The 16,935-nt window shown below is 43.1% G+C and overlaps 1 protein-coding gene across 1 annotated transcript in view; it reads right to left on the bottom strand.

Moving 5' to 3' along the window:
- Nucleotides 1-1,533: 1,533 nt before the first annotated feature.
- Nucleotides 1,534-16,935, bottom strand: part of NSMCE2 (NSE2 (MMS21) homolog, SMC5-SMC6 complex SUMO ligase) — a 91,240-nt gene continuing 75,838 nt past the window's right edge. The window contains exons 5-7 of the mRNA XM_053466450.1: nt 3,060-3,163; nt 2,782-2,888; nt 1,534-1,894 (exon numbers count right to left, since the gene is read on the bottom strand). Of these exons, the coding sequence (XP_053322425.1) occupies nt 1,783-1,894; nt 2,782-2,888; nt 3,060-3,163 (323 nt within the window). The 3' untranslated portion in view covers nt 1,534-1,782. The remainder of the gene's footprint in view (nt 1,895-2,781; nt 2,889-3,059; nt 3,164-16,935) is intronic.

Genomic DNA, 16,935 nt, shown 5'->3' with positions numbered 1-16,935 from the left:
AACTCCACGAGGGCCGAGCCTCCTGGAATTTAATATTGAATGTGATCATGGTTAGCTGTGCTTTGGAACGCAGGCTTTATCGAGGTGGCCAGCGGGGAGAATCTACCTCTAGGTTCTTGGTAAAGCTGGAAACAGGCAGCAGTCGTGTTAAAAACCCAAAAACTGAAGAGTAAGACTGATCGATAAAACAACTTTTATTAATAATGATCATAAAAAAATCATATTTCCCCAGTTTTTGCATAGGGAAGAAGGTATAATATGCCAATTTACAGTAGACCCCAGTAGACTAGGCTCTTCATGTGACCTCCTGAGGTCAAAATACCATAGTTTCTATAAAATACTTTTACATAAACGCGTGCCTGGCCATCGAAGGGAGCCTTTGCTTTTTCCCGACTTCTACCCAAATTCAGAGACTGGCTCGGACTTTCTATTCATTGATATTCCTGCCTAAAAACTCACACTGAATAATTCTGTACACATTGTTAGCCTTAGTAGGCCCCAGGGAGATCCTAGTGTCAGGGGGTCTACTGTGAATCGCATTATACCTTCTCCGCTATGCCAAAATCCAAAGACAGAAGGTAGGCGGGGGGGTATTTTTAGTTGCCCCGGGAGCTTTTCACTTATCATGTGTGTTATGTAGCCGCACCGAGCCGCAGAATGATACGACCCGCAATTGAAATAATATTTAAAAAAAATAATTTTGTGGATAGAATGCAAAGGAAATGAAGGGTCTGATATATGGGGGGTGGGGGGGGGGGGGTTCTTGGATGTATGGTAGTTGAGAATCCATGTTTGGCCCGGCTGTGATGGTTAGAAGCTCATGCAGTCAATTTCATTCATTTAATATTTCACATAATGTTAACAGGTTTACATTCCTATCTGACAAGCACTCACTCATTGAGCCATCACGAGTGTCATAAATCAGCTTGTATATACACACAGCCTGGCTCCAGATCAATAACACCCAGGTTTCAGCAGCTAAACAAATCCGGTGAGGGAGTCTTATCTCGCCGAGGAAACAGCCATGTCTTCATTTCTAAATGGACCTGTCATTCACAGACGAGTGGCTGATAAAGTGCTTTATGTGGGGAAAATGAACTGCGAGTGAATGAAAAGCCGAGTATCTATTTCTGTCTACGTATTTTCGATCTTATAACATGTATCTGGTGATCTGATCTCACACGGCGTGTTCCGGGGCACGTGCAACTCCACATCTTTGGGCTAATGGGGTGTATTAACTAAGCATGGAGTTTGCTGGAGGATCCAGCATTTCAGCTGCTTGAGTTCACTATGCTTTATGAACAACCAAACCAAGTGAAATGTTCAACTGTACAATTAACGCCACAATGGTAATAAAATAAATGTTAAAAATGTCCTAATCATTTCCCCTTTTGGCTACTGAAACCATATCTTAGTTGGTCTATCGTTTGTATTGATGACTATTTGGCTAGCACAATGTATAGGTCAAATATTTTGCTTGTTAGAATGCACACACACATTCCCAGGGATATGATGAAGGGAATCACTAATAAATTTAAAGAACCCTTTTTTATTAAGTAACATAAATAGATTTGCTTACAGCGAGAGAAACGCAAGAATATCCAGCAACGGTTGCGCAACGCAGAATTAAACAGAAGTTATGTTTCCTCATCTGCATTATTTTTCATAAATCAAGGCGATTTTTCACTGAAACCGAGCATAACATGGATGCTATAATCAACATATCGTACAAATAACAGCATTTTCCCTTTTTGGAAAGAAGGGAGACGGCCGATCCGCCGCTCAGCGATGGCTTTTCTGTTTGTGGTGAGTTTCGATAGTTCTTTTAAGAGCAACGTCTGGAACAAGATCCGTTATCTTTATGTCGGAATGATCACATCCGATCTTAGGGCACCTATACAGGAATGCAAACATAACATATATTCTGAAAATTGCATATAAAGTCAATAAGTAAGAAATGGGCCGTTTCCTGAAACTTGGAGCAATCAATATTAATGCTTCAGTTTATTCTAAACGTTGATAGAAGCAAATGTTTGCCCTAAAGATTCTCCAGACTTGTTGGTTTAATAAGGTGAATTATAGTTTTTTATTCTATTGCTTGTTGTTATTTAGTAACATTGACTTTCAGTTTTTCCAATGAGAATACCGGAGGACCTGGTGGAGTCGCTGATGGAACGCAGTATGACCGCGGAAGCAGGGCTGCGGATCCCAGCTTCCTGATAAAATTACAATCAAAAGTATCCTTAAATGGAAGCACCTGGGCCACTTGGCTACGTGCCGATCACCTAATCGGGCAACTGGCTTCTGTAATAGTTCTCACTGAATTAGACACAAGACCAAGGACTAGTTAAGGTCCATTAAAACTGGGCAGACTAGACGGGCCGAATGGGTCGTATTTGCCGTAACATTCTATGTAGCTAATGGGCCGGTTGGGGAGGTCAGGGATCTTTCTTGAAAGCAGCGCATGTATACCCCACACATCCCAGAAGACCATTAGAGGAGCAGGACACCCTTTGGCAAGGTAGGGCTGAGACAGGCCAAGGGCTCCCAAATCACATAAAATCATTATCAGCCAGTATCTTTTGAATTCTACTATGTTTTTAAACTACCTATCAGGTTCCATGAGAAATGGTGCGATAGGCAGCGGTACCACACGGTGAGAGACAAAACGGACTAAACAGAAGAGAAACACATAAGACAAAATTCTATGCGGAAGCAAAAGGTTTGCAGTTTTATTTAAAAACCATTAATAGAACAAACAAAGGAATTTTAGGAAGTCACCTGGTGTTCTTCTTCTTTTGCTGCCTGTCTTGAATCATCCTTTCGATAGCTTCCCTCTGGTAGGTATGGCCACATACCTTATTTTTCACCGGGTTTGTCATCTCCACCTGAGATTAAACCCAAAAATCCCCCGTAGAGTCACACCATCACTAACAAGACATCACAGAAAACAAAGCGGCGCTGGAAACAACGCATGAGCGCCACACAGTATCTAAATGTCAGAACTACAAGGCTAACTTTATTTTAGTTTGTTTAAATACCAGCGGTAGGTACATTACCAGCGTAATGGGGCAAACAAAGTTTGCCTGGCTCTGGGTAACGGTCACATCGTCATCCATGGACTCAAACATTTCCTCTTCTGTCCCATCTTGGGAAACGCCATCTGTAAACCAAAAACAGAGGTTACTTCTTCAGCGTCGAGTGAAATCATAGGTATAACTGGTCAACCACATTGAGTTCCTTCAGCAAGAAGGGCTGGGCTCGCCCTGCACAATGCATAGTTAATGCGAAGTCATCTCGCTGATTTAACAATGTATCATACAGGGCCAGCTCAGCCCTTAATAGAAGAGAAGCTCGCTGGGGTTGACTCTTCATAATGCATAGTGAAGCCAGAGAGATGAAGCCACAACTCAACCCCCCCCCTTTAGAATCAACGTATTTTCAGCATTCTGAGCTCAGTGTAGCCAAAGCTCGCTACAACGCTAGTTTCAGTAAGGCTTATAAAGTGTAGCCAGTGTGCCAGAACATTTATAACGCCTAACTACATAAACAAAATACACAAGTGAATAGAAAAAGGTTAAATAAACCTATCATTGGATTAGCGTTCAGCACAGAGGTTTGTTTCTCCCCATGTTCTAGACTTTGTATTTTCTGGTGCGCATGGTAAATGTGTATTACTATGTTTAAAAGGCGGTATATTTATACCAGGAATTACTAAAGCCCAACGTGGAATCTACTCGCACAGGTTCTTCTACATGCGCCAAGTTGGGAGTCATGATGCTCCAGCTGAAATTTGGCAGCACCTCTACTCGCCACACTGAACTCTACTTAACGCGGTCATGGTTCACGATGAAAATGGGCTCCAACGTAACAAAATCAACTCGACGCCTTAGAACAACACAAACGCCATTAAACCCAACGACCAACTTGACTTACAAGATGGCAAAACCACCCAACAGACTCAACTGCACAAGCCCTACGGTCAACGTAACCGCATCTCAGCAGGAGAACCGCCATATATGACCAGCTGAATGAGTTTATATCAACTCCAGCAACCATACCGGGCTCAGAGACCACGTGTTTAATGTATGTAAAGTCAAGCGTGAAACCTGCACACCACAGACTTGAGAACTATTGGCGCTGCAGCCTGGTACTGTTAACGTATTGTGCGCTGCTCCATACACATAGAACAATATGGAGACCCTGGGACAGGTTAGAAGGCTTGGGTTTCATCTATTACGCTGAACAAGATTTTTTAGAGAGTTTTGAGAAAAAAAAGTTCCATTATTTCCCGTATTTTAGAGCCCACAATGACTATTTTCACCGTTTTAATTGCAAATCGCAGAAGGGGCTCCGCTGGCGTTATTTTTGCTCTTTGCTTCATAACAAAATATATTTAAAATATAAGTAACCTAAAACACCCTTAATTAGGTTTCACATGAATTTCGGTTCCTGCTGGGAAATGATTTTTACTGGATTGTGAAATGATTGATAATACAAATACAGTATCGGGGCCATGCAAACAGTGGCCAGCGGCACACGTTGCCCAGGGTACAGCGAGCGCCAGGGAGTCATAATAGGTCCATTTAATTAATTTCGCTGTGTCTACAGCTCTGATAAAAAAAAAAGTACAAATACATAAAAGCGGTGACATTTTAAAGAGGAACTGTCAGGGCCGCAGCTTTCATTGTAAGTTTCAAGTAAATTCATATAAAAACCACCACCATTTACGCTTTTTGGTTTGTCAATCACCGTAAATACTTTAAATATCCAAATATTTTCATGCTTTTCCTCAGCATCATTATTTTTCAAAGTACAGGATTATGGGGTGAAAAGAAACTAAAGACCCATGTTTGATTTAATGGATCTCTTGTTAGGGTGATGTGTAATTTTCATGCTGTGGGATGGGCGACAAACTATCATCGAAGGCGGGCTGGGGTCACCTGAAAAGAAGCACCAGACAAGGTGGTCCCTTGGAAGATGAAGGTCTTACTGAGACGGTGGTACTTACAGCTGATTGCGCAACGTTCAACGAGAAAGTGCCATTCTCAGTGATCTTAGAGGGATTTAAATTAACATTTAAAGTTTAGAATACCCCTATGTAATATAAAAATCTGTTTATCAGTGTACCAATATAAGCATCTATCTAGATTGCTTGTGATGGGAATCCAGTTATTTGCTGGATGAAGATATGCTACAGAATATGCTAGTTCTCCTAAAAAAATCATAGTTAAATGCAATGTGAAAGCTCCGAGAGACATCAGAAGGTAAATAATCATTATCCATAAAGGGGCCAAGGCAGAGGTTCCACTGAGGTTAGTGAAGATTGTTTTAATGATTCTCAACATAAATTACATCCATCGCTGTCCCTTTAAGGGGCGGTAACCATGACTTCAACTGGCCACACCCCTTACACATCAAAGACAGATTATTGGATACAAAGCCGGTATATATCACTGGCTGATTTTAAACAACGTGCTATAACACTTAAAAACAAATTATTATTACGTATATATATTATTCTGCAAATTTTAGACTTATGGCTTTAGACGCAATTAAAATAAGAATCTAAAAAGTCATGATTGAAATAATCCAAGCAGGCGCAGATTTACTGCAGGATGATCACGCCAACGAATTATTATTTTTTTTTTAAGTCGGCGTATTAGACACACACGTAACGAACCGACATACACAAAGCAGTAAGGGGCAGGGAATAGGATCACAGCTAACGGAGGGCATACAGTAGAAGGAACGATCGCTCCGGAAGTGCCCCGGGGGCAGGCAGGGCCTGATCTTGTTATATTAGAAATACTATAAAGATATTACTGGTGATATCTAAGGAAAGTATTACTAGAGACAATGCTAACATTTTCTAAGCTCAACTGACAGGCCTAAACTTCACATCGTAAATAGCCTGGAACCTAAGAGTCCGTAAATTCCATCGGATGCAAAGGAATGAGACTCCTGACTTTGTGATGAAAGGATATTGTGTGAAAAGCCAATAAGGCATACCTGATACCTGGCACGGGGGTTGCTGGTAATGGGGAGAATGGGCCAGCAGACGCCTTTCTATATCTAGTGAGACCTGATATACAATACTTAAGAATCAATAAAGTTTCACTATTTAAATGTTCTGGAATGGAACCCTTGCGCATCATTCTGACGTTTAAGCTGTATTTACCCAGGTGTACGTGGAAAACTTATTAAAGTTGTGGCATGGGGACAGATAATTGCCATGGACCTCATTAAAAAGGACACCCAGTGCTTGTGGTCGCAGGCCAGGAATGCCTTCATGGGCACCCAGGCAGTAATCGCCTCAAAGAGCTCCCCAGGGGTGTAGGCGCTACAATGTAGGTCAGCAGCGTTCACCTCATGCTGAGGGCATTCATTATACCGGCCCCCGGAAACTAGGTAGGACGGCAAAGAGAACGACCTTATGCTTTCCAGCATTTCTAAAACTAGATTTATTTAGCTTTGCCGCTCCAGTGAATACTAATATATAGTTCAGTTAGGACATTTCCATTCACCATGACAAAAAAAAAATCTAATGAGGAGAGCATTATGGAACCTTTTTTCCAATATTTTGTCTTAATACTACCTGGGAACGTTTTAGACGAGCTGAAGAAATATTGACCCTGTAATAACTCTTCATAAAGATTCTATATAGTGACTTGCTTAATGTGTTAGCCAATTGGGTCCAATCCCGCTCCTCATGGTAACCTTTACTTGTAGTAACACCAGCAATAAAGCAGGGATATCCACCATAACATACCACAGCCGTGTAGAATCCTAAGGAGTCCAGACTGTGTGACCCTAAGACTATAGCCCCTTCACCTTGAGACCCCCCCAGGGATTGGGGCTAAAACCCTGAGAGTTCTTATGTATGGTCTTCGCCTACACATTTCTAAACTTCCTTTACTTGTTGTGTCATTACACGGGAATTATTTGAAGACTATCAATTTTAAACTACTTTATACAAAAAAGGAAGACAAATGTATCCTCTAGAGGATAAAGTCTTGTTTTGGCTATATGGTAACTGGTTGTGAGAATAACTTGAGTTCATCGTATAAACGTCTTTAACCTGTTATAAAATGAATGACTCTTCGGAGCTTTTTCCGAGCCATATTGTGAAATGCTTAATTGCCATACTGGGGCAGCCCTTAAAACCGGCACTGAGTCATTTTTTTTTGCTCAAAACTGATGAGTTATCTTAGTTTTCAAGCATTTTTCATGGCAGGCATTAGCAAATATTTCACACTCTTTCACATCTAGGGCTTCGTCTGCCTTTGAGATCCACACCCACCGGTATTGCTCACGGGGAGAGGGACTGAACAATGCCAAGAATCTTACGCGTGTTGTCAGGGTTATGCGTACTGTCCTTGTTTTGTCTACGTCTCTTCGGTGTGTTGATATGGTACCCAGACAGAACACATCCGCACGCATAGGGCTCATTACAAACTGTCAGACATAGAGGGGGGGGTATTAAGCCGGCTTGCGGAAGAACTGGTTTAGAACCAAGAATCCTTGGCCTTATTATAACAGCTTTTATCCTGAAGACAATGGAAACCGTTCTGAGTAACTTGCTTACTGGATAAAGGGCAGATAGTGTGGTGGCACTGGACCTCCATCTGTGGTTGAAGAATCAGAAGCTCGAGTCTTCATGTTCAACAACTCTCTTCAGGACTTTTATTTCAGTAGTACGTGAAGATCGCTCATTAATTACAAGTGACTCAATGATATATTCGGTCCTGACAAGTTATTTCCTCAACAAGGATAATAAACATATGTTTGCGTTTCCACGGCACGTAACCGGCTTTGCCTGCGCTTGTGCATGAGAATGGGCTTAAAGGTCACGTAAGCACATAGCATCCCGTATGCGGCTCATGAACCGCATGAACTACGTCGCAATTCCTCTTTCTTTTAATATTCTTCAAATGCATCCCGGCTGCTCCCAACTAAAATGACCAAGTTCACCTCGCACCCAATCCCATGATTCTTGTGTGGGCTTTACCCGTAGAACTTTTATTGGCCAACATGACTGTATAACGGAGATTTTATTTTGGTAATTCCCAGTCTGTTTCCCTTACGAGTATTCATCAACCCTTCCCAAAAGTGAGGAAATTAATGTCATACCTCCTATCTAGTCAAAACTCAACCAGTGAGCAGCAAAGACCCCCCCCGGCCTTCCATGCACCCCATAGGCAGTACAGGATTGGAAGGGGTATAAATGGACATGGCTATATCAACGTCTTACCAAAATCCTGGAAAACCATGCCCATAGCCTGTTCTCTCTGACCGATACGTGGGGTGGGACAAAGTAAATAAGAGAAAGGGAACACCCTTCACCCGATTACAACACAGAGGTTTATAGGTTATGTTTGTGACCGGTGACATACTCGGCTCCAACACAAACTGGTCAACATCAAAGTAAGATACACAGCCACCAATGTGTTCGTCCACTCCGAGAAATAGTAAGGGGTTCCCACTCACAAGCCATTATGATGGAAGCTATTGATAATACGTTCATAGCTTAGACCGTAGTCTTCCTCGAGACCTCCATTGCTGCCTTTTTAAAGATAGTTAGGAGGTGATCCAGAAATATTGGGCATCTCATTTATTTTTAGCAAAACTTTAAGAAGCCTTGTCAGTTTCTATGGCAACAACCTACCCACTACCTGCTTTTGTGCCACATGACAATTAAGCGCACCCAGCAAAAAATACCAATAAGATAACACCGCTAAAGGATTATTTCTGACAGGGTTTGGACACGTAAAGGTACTCTGAGACGTAGGCGGGAGAGAAGTATGAATAATAAATCCATACGCAGCGTCATTATTACGTGGGGTGCGATATGTATTTGTAGCCGCGCACACTTGATCGCTCTCAGAGAATAAGCACATACTTCAGATAAATGTAATTAGCTGCCAAAACAAACGAGCGCTAATGTTCCTTCTTGTTTTTGTGAGCACAAAAGGCAGAAGTCTTTACAAATAGGGATGCAGATCAGGTTAAAATAGGTTATCAATTGGAGAAAATTAAGTATGGAGGTTGCATGTTTAGGTAACTCCACAACAGCCTCCCAGCAAATGCGGTAGGGGTTAATACACTGAGGGAATTTAAACATCAAGGGAAAAGGGGGAGAACCTGTCTGATCTGCCATCAAATTCTACGCTTTTAATAAGCGTCTGAACTGTCCAGCCTGCCCTGTGTATAGAAGCAATGAGCGGGAAGGTGAAGAGCTTTTAGCTATACATGTTCCTGGTAGAACCTCTGCAGAAGACTTGCTTGTTAATTTGCTTGCAGCTTCAATGATTGATTACGGGCTAGTTTCCTTTTGTTTGATGATTTCAGGTTGTATTTGGCACGCCGTACACAGCTAGCTATGCCCTGAAAAACATCCATGACTACTGCGTGAAGCATTCTGCCGGAAGAGGTGCGTAACGAGACGTATTCCGTACATGCCTGCTTAGACTAATCCGCATAACGTAACTCATGAATCAAGGATGCTCTCTATACCTGCGCTAGCTCCTATCACCTTCAGCCATCCATGGACAATCATTTAACCCAGCAAGATTATGAAACCACGACCTGCCATTATGTTTTATTATATTGAATGTTCATCTGCCATTCTTCTCCCTCAACATTCCCAAGTATTCTGGGGTTCTACGTCGCTAAATTCAGCCCCGAGCCGATGCTAGCTCCGTGTCTCTATTTTATTACTCCGGGTCCATTTTATTATTTAGAATGGACACACAATCCATTCTGTTCCACTCTCATTAAATACAGTTCAACAAAAGTAACGGATACATTCTATGTAAAAAGAGAAGAAAAGCAGCTGGTCGGACTCGTGTTCTATGTTTCTTCAGCATGACGGGAAGTCTCTGGGAGTTGGTATTTCTCCACAACGTCCGGGATGGACATTGACGGAAAGACCCAAGGAGGTTGTACAATAAAAAAGCCTCTGGACGGTGCTGCGTGTTTCTCTAATTATTTAGAGGCTGATATGCATATTTCATGCTACTGAGTGGAATGTGGGAATGAACGACTATATGCAGAAAGCATAGAACCATTCAGCCCATCTAGTCGCTTATTTCTGATGTTAGAGTCAGGCCATAATCAGTCCTTTATCTTTTCTTAGATTCAGGATAGCTTTATGCCCATCCCATGAGTGTTTAAAATTCCCCCCATTGTATTAGCGTGAGGAAGGCTAGGCAGCAGCCAGAGCGGTTAGTGGGGTGCCAGGAGCAGGTTCAGGGGTCCCGCTCGTGATGATGTCACATCTCCTTTTGGATGCTGTCGGGTGGCTCAAGCCCCTCATCTTCCGGAGCCTTGAACAGCTGTCCTTCTTGCCCCATGGAAGTTACAGTCCTGGAAGCAGCAGCCTTTAAGGCAGACACTTCAGTAAATGCCCCATAGTCACCAACGCCGTCCACGAGCCTCGGACAGATACTTTGTCTACCACTGGATGCCAGCCATAGATGTCACAACGACTGGCTGTTTGGCAGGTAGGCTGAAAGGGATTATTAAAAACTATTACAACACATGGCCAGATTTCCATACGCTGCTAATGAATGTAAATGTTCTTTAAGGTTACTGGCCTAATTCTTTATCCCAGACAGATCCGTATCTGAGTCTCGGGATACAATAGAACTCTGTTTCGCTCACATGTTTTAGGTTTTGTGGAAAAAGGGGACAGATTCTCGGAACGGCCACTCAAAGGAAGCGATGGTCGAAATGATTAAAATATTTCAAATGCCTCGGACGTGTATAAGAGTGTCCCGATGAAGAATTATTCATGATGGGTTTCCAGGTAGGCCGGAGAACAGACGGACGGACCAGATGAGTCAATAAGTTATCGGCCCTGCAATCTATCCTTTATTCAAAATAGGAAACATGAAAGGGAGATTAGTTAAAACAAAAGCACCCGCAGCGTGTACAGTATAACATATCGCGCCATGTGACCGGACGTAGAACGCTAGATTACCTTCAAGAATATGGTCTTCTATTTGAGAGTAGCTCCGTTTTCCCCAAATTACAAACACATTACCCCCGATAAAACTAATTGGAGCTTATGCATACAAGTGATCCTAATTCTTGATCCGGAGTTCTTTTTACATTTTTCTTTAAGTGATTAACTGTGAGATGAGTCTCTAAGCCCTGGTGCCGGACATTGCTGCCATCTTTAGGTGTCCTCACCAAACAATGATGGACACTACGAGAAACTCTCCAGGTTGGAATTATTCAGCAATCTCAAGGGAAGACTAGCGACTCTTTCTCCAGAAGGGCAAATAAATCACCATTGGGTGTATTCACTAAACCAGGACATCGTAAGAGGGTTGAATGTTTCAGCTAATAGACTTCTGTATACAAAGGGTGACTACCAACGTAGGAATAGCCGAGCCAGCCCTGCATAATTACTATTTTATGTCGGAGAGATCCAAAATATCCTCAATGATTTACCTATGCATTGTGCAGGCCAGCTAAGCCCTACGTGATGTGTGGGAAAGTCAGGTGGTTTAAACATTTCATTCTCGTGCATTGTATTTTCTTTCCTGAGCATTAAATGGGTTTAGCACAGCTTGGTGCCCCGAGACACTAACGTTGGGGTTGAGAGTTTAGTAATAATTTTACGAGCCAGCGTCCCACCGCGAGTTATTAGACTTCCTCAAATTATACGTGGCCACATCTGGGGGGGATTCGTTGAGGAAGTGAACAGACGACTGTGGCCGTAACGCGACGAAAATGGATCAGAGTTGGCATTCTTTATAGGAACTTTCATTTCACCGAATGTTTTTTTTTTTTTTTAATGTTACCATTTTGCTGACAGCGCTGGGGGGATTATTTGGGGGCTTACAGTCTGCCGCACAAAATATAAGAATATTTCGTCGCCAGCTCTTACGCTGACATGTTTCACTACCCAATACACACAACGTCCCGTGACTCCAGCGGAACAGGACTTCACTTTAGGCACTAATGGGGAAGGAAGAGAGATAGGAAGGAAGCATATTATTAAATTAATATTATGATACGAGCACTGTCCTTGTATACCATTTGACACAATCTAGCCAAGTGCATTTACTTTATTATTATTTTACATAGCGCCATCATATTCCGCAGCGCTGTACAATGGGTTTCTAATTGTTGATTTACTTTTAGAAGAAATGGAGGAGAGATCTGGATCCTCTGCTTTTGTCCCATGAAATATACGTTTAATAATTGCCTCAACCGATTATCCCAGCGCTTATTTTATTCTATTGAAAAGCAAAAAAGCCAGGAGAGAAGGGATAATGGATAATATCATTGATACAGAACGAAAAGGCATCATGGGATAAAAAGGAGAGAGCGGAAAGGGAGAAGGGTAGGACACAAGGAGAGAAGGGTAGGACATAGGGAGAGAAGGGTAGGACACAGGGAGAGAAGGGTAGGACACAGGGAGAGAAGGGTAGGACACAGGGAGCGAAGGGTAGGACACAGGGAGCGAAGGGTAGGACACAGGGAGAGAAGGGTAGGACACAGGGAGAGAAGGGTAGGACACAGGGAGAGAAGGGTGGGATACAGGGAGAGAAGGGTGGGATACAGGGAGAGAAGGGTAGGATACAGGGAGAGAAGGGTAGGATACAGGGAGAGAAGGGTAGGACACAGGGAGCGAAGGGTAGGATACAGGGAGCGAAGGGTGGGATACAGGGAGAGAAGGGTGGGATACAGGGAGAGAAGGGTGGGATACAGGGAGAGAAGGGTGGGATACGGGGAGAGAAGGGTAGGATACGGGGAGAGAAGGGTAGGATACGGGGAGAGAAGGGTAGGATACAGGGAGAGAAGGGTAGGATACAGGGAGAGAAGGGTAGGATACGGGGAGAGAAGGGTAGGATACGGGGAGAGAAGGGTAGGATACAGGGAGAGAAGGGTAGGATACAGGGAGAGAAGGGTAGGATACAGGGAGAGAAAGGCAGGATTAGGTGGGGAGTATATATTGGACTGGCAGGGGCAGATGGGGACATTTCTGGGAGAGAAAGGTAGGGTTAAAGAGAATGTCAGGGAAAGAATGGCAGGCGTGCAGAGTAGGATAGGGAGAAATGACAAGTTCAGAGCAGGTGAATGGAAAATACAGAGTAAGATAAAGGATTATACTGGATTTAGAAGGAAAAGATGAGAACCAAAAAAGATGGAAGAGAGATGACGGTCACTCAGGTACAACTAATACCTTTTGGCTAAAAATTTCACAAAGTAAGCAGACAAAAAAGCAACAAACTCCCTATTACACTGCGGTTTTAGTTAATATACATTAATAATGTACATTTGTTACACTGGATAGGCTATTGTGATTGCAGTACGTGTCGGCTACTACCGACTTCTCTCATCGGCCCGACACAGAGCGAGTTCTTCACACACCTCTACGGAGAGACGCCAACGCGTTTCACCCTTAAGGTATTTGAGTTCAGCCAAGCAGAGCGAGCTTTGGTTGCAGAATTTGCTCTGCGCTTTGAGAGATGAACACAGAGTTAAGAGCCACAATCCAAAATGTGTTTCTCAAGTAGGAGACGCATCATGCGCTGTGATGCAATGTTTGCTTTTTGAGTTCTGTAAATGAAACCATGTGATTTAGTCGAATGCAGATTTGAGAATTTTGCTTCTACAATATAGCGATTGAATTTCTCCACTCAGCGATTTTTTTCGCAACAAAACTGAGCCTTTTTGTATTTTCTTAAAATAAAAAAATTAAAAAATAAAAGACCTGAAAGAATGCAAAGAAAAGATAACGCTGACTTATCAGATCTGCCACTTGTGCCACATGGTGTTCATCATGTTAAATGCTTAGGTCGGTTAAAATGAGTAATACCCCTGCCTTTAGACTGTGAGCCAAGTCCCCTTTAAGTTATATAATGGTTTATCTCGGATATTCTTGGTGCAATAGAACACAATGGCGGTAATACGTGAGCGGTCCCATAGGACAAATTCTTTCTATGAAGAATTGTTTCCTCTTGTGTCCTCTCTGTCATTGTAAATATTGTAACGTATCTGAAGGCCACGGAGAAGATACACAAGCCAAGTCTGCCAAGAACAGCCCATTGCGACAGCTACTGAAAAAGGCCGATCGTTTCGTTATACTGCAGTTTGGACCGAAATAGCAACAAATCGTAAACAAGAGAGAGACTGCTTCCAAACCGTCCTCAACATTATCATCAGCAGACAGCGACCTGTATACGGAAAAACAAGTGCGTAACAGGCACACAGGTCACCGAGTCATCTTCAGAAGGGACCAATGTGATTTGCAAGGACACTAATTAAATAAGAAACGCAGGATGTTCTGTGGGAGCTGGAATGAGACCAGCACAAAATGCTGATGAGAAAACCAACTATTGTGAAACAGTAATGGTGCCAGCGAGCGGCAAACCATGAGTGCACACTGAAGAGAAGGGACCTACTAAAGGCACAGTCTAGTGTCCCGTGTAGCCCCGCCGACAACGAATGTATATTAAACCTACACCGTTACGTTAATATGCATTTTTTACCTATAAGAAAAAAATAGTTCACTTACCTTTAGGAAACCCTGAAGCCCCAGCACTGCAGAGGAACATCACCTCCGCACCCTGCCATTAGCACTACTTTTGGCTGCCTACAGCCAAATCACAGAACAGAAAGAGCCAACGCTGAAATCTATGGCACGCGTTCTGCGCATGTGCTGGGGGTCTTCATAGAACCCCTGGAACCCTCACACAAACCAGCATCTCCAAACACATCTCCAGCAAGTCGGGGGGCTTCTAATGAATCCCTCCATGCATCTGTACCGGGTGGCGAGAGGTGGGAAGTCAGCTCTTAATGGCCTATGATGGCTGGAATGTCTCTAACGCCATTGCACCTGAAGACTGTGTTGGATCGCTGGTCTTGCGCATGTTCGTTAAGGCAGAAACTAAACTTTAACGAATACATTTGCAAGTAACTTTGTGCAATTTTTCATGAGGAAGTAGAATTGAGTGTATTGAATTCTGGCCGTAATAAGGGTGAAGTGTCCTGGAGTCCTATGGAGTCCTTAAACTCCCTACCCCGCTGTCCCGCATCAATCAAACATGGACATTATCCTAATGGTCCCAACGGCGACAGCGCTCCCTAACTAGAGTTCATAATATAACGGATGTTGCAGACAGGCTTTCTGAATGAGAAGCAATGTACTCGTCACGTTGAAATGCGCTGGTTGCAAATGACATGAATAACGTTTGGACCAGGAACCCAAAGGTCATAACAGACTAATTCCTCCAAGCTTGTGAGCCGGACCCTCATTACCTAATTGTATCGCTTTGTCTTAATCTGTCAGGTCTGGCCTTTGTCACTTTTAACTCCAGTGCGTGACTAAATTTAATAATCAGAGACGGCTTCGCTGGGGTTAAGAGCTCCAAGAGGCACAAACTATTTTAGAGGTTTTAACTCAAAATTGTCGTAGTGGCGCTACGAGATCAGACACGCTTCTCCTTATCACCAGCCCATAACGCTTTCTTGTCTTCAAGAGAGAATAGATAACATGAACACACAAAATTGTGAGTCCCCTACGAATGAATAATTAAACTGACAAGGAAAGACATGCCTGTCTGGCTAGAGGAACCCACAACGTAACGAGAAACCTCTGTGGTCGGTAAAATGTATGCAGATTTGCAGTTTCAATACGCGCATTAGTAAAACCGAGTCTATGTATAGCTGCCCACAACGTCTTCAATGTTGCATCATAAGTAGATACTCTTGCGCTGCCACCTACTCTGACTTAGACCTCGGTTGCAGGTCCGAGGAGGTCCTCCTCCCACAGAACCGGACAGAGGGCTGTCTCGGAGCCCCCCAGCGTGCCGCTGCTCCATGGGCCTGTTACGTGATGGAGGACTGTGCCGAGCCGTCGGAGCCTCCATAGGATCCCGTAAAGAGGCACTGGCCATTCAGGACAGCGCTTGCGGGGAAGGTGGCAGGGAACACTCCCCTGGGTCAGGCCCCGACTCCTTTTTATAAAAGAATAGTTGGCGGTTAGTTAATTATAGCCCAGGATTCCAGAAACAAACACACTGTTGGTATTGTAAATATGTCAGGATTTACAGACCATAACAAGGAATAACCGAGACTGTCCTAAAGTGAGATATTTAACAGTTATTGCCAGGAAACATCCTGGCGCCTGAGAACGCTAATTGTCAAAGGTTTTGCTACACGTTTGTTTAAATATTGTTTATGGAAAATAAATGTTAAATGGCCTGCGCCTTGTGAGCGCAAAGGATTTTTAAACAGAACGTAAGGCGAAAGCTTTCCATTGTCATACATTCTGGAACTCAGAGCGGATTGCCAGACCTCCGAGTGAGCGTTGTCAGGCATGGCTTGGCATTTGCCCCCCAAAACCCTCCATCCAGACCCCGCCAACTTCCCATCCTTTGAAGATTACGGAGAACTAAACTTACCTCCTCAACTTAGCAGCATCCCCTACCGGCCCCCCATAAGGAGCAAGCGAGGGAGAGCTTCGAGACATGGCAGCAGTAGGTCACAGAACATGTTTCCTAGGAGTCCACATTGGGTGTTAAACAGATTTATTTGGGAAAAAAAATCATGTCCCCACATGGCCAAAAGCAGGAGGAGGAGGAGGTTTTATGTACAAAGCATGTAAGTACCGTAATTTAATTACCTAGAAAGGGCACATAGTAGGCCAAAGGCCAGTATGGCTTAAGACACTTACTTTAAAATGGTCCCCAGAACCAAAAGAGTGGAAGGCCAGTTGATTGTGTAATAATTAGCCTTTTTAAAAATGTGACTTCCGTTATTAGCTAAAATGGTTAAAAATAAAATATATCTAAAATATTTTTATCATTCTTTTGTGAACACACTAAGGAACAGACTGACCATCAGCGAGAGGTGCGAGAGATTCCTTAAAATAATTCTTGAAAGTTAAAAATGAATATATATTCAAACATAAAC

The sequence above is a fragment of the Spea bombifrons genome, chromosome 5, assembly GCF_027358695.1.
Source record: "Spea bombifrons isolate aSpeBom1 chromosome 5, aSpeBom1.2.pri, whole genome shotgun sequence".
NCBI classification, from domain to species: Eukaryota; Metazoa; Chordata; class Amphibia; order Anura; family Pelobatidae; genus Spea; species Spea bombifrons.
This window is presented reverse-complemented; position numbering and strand designations above follow the sequence as displayed.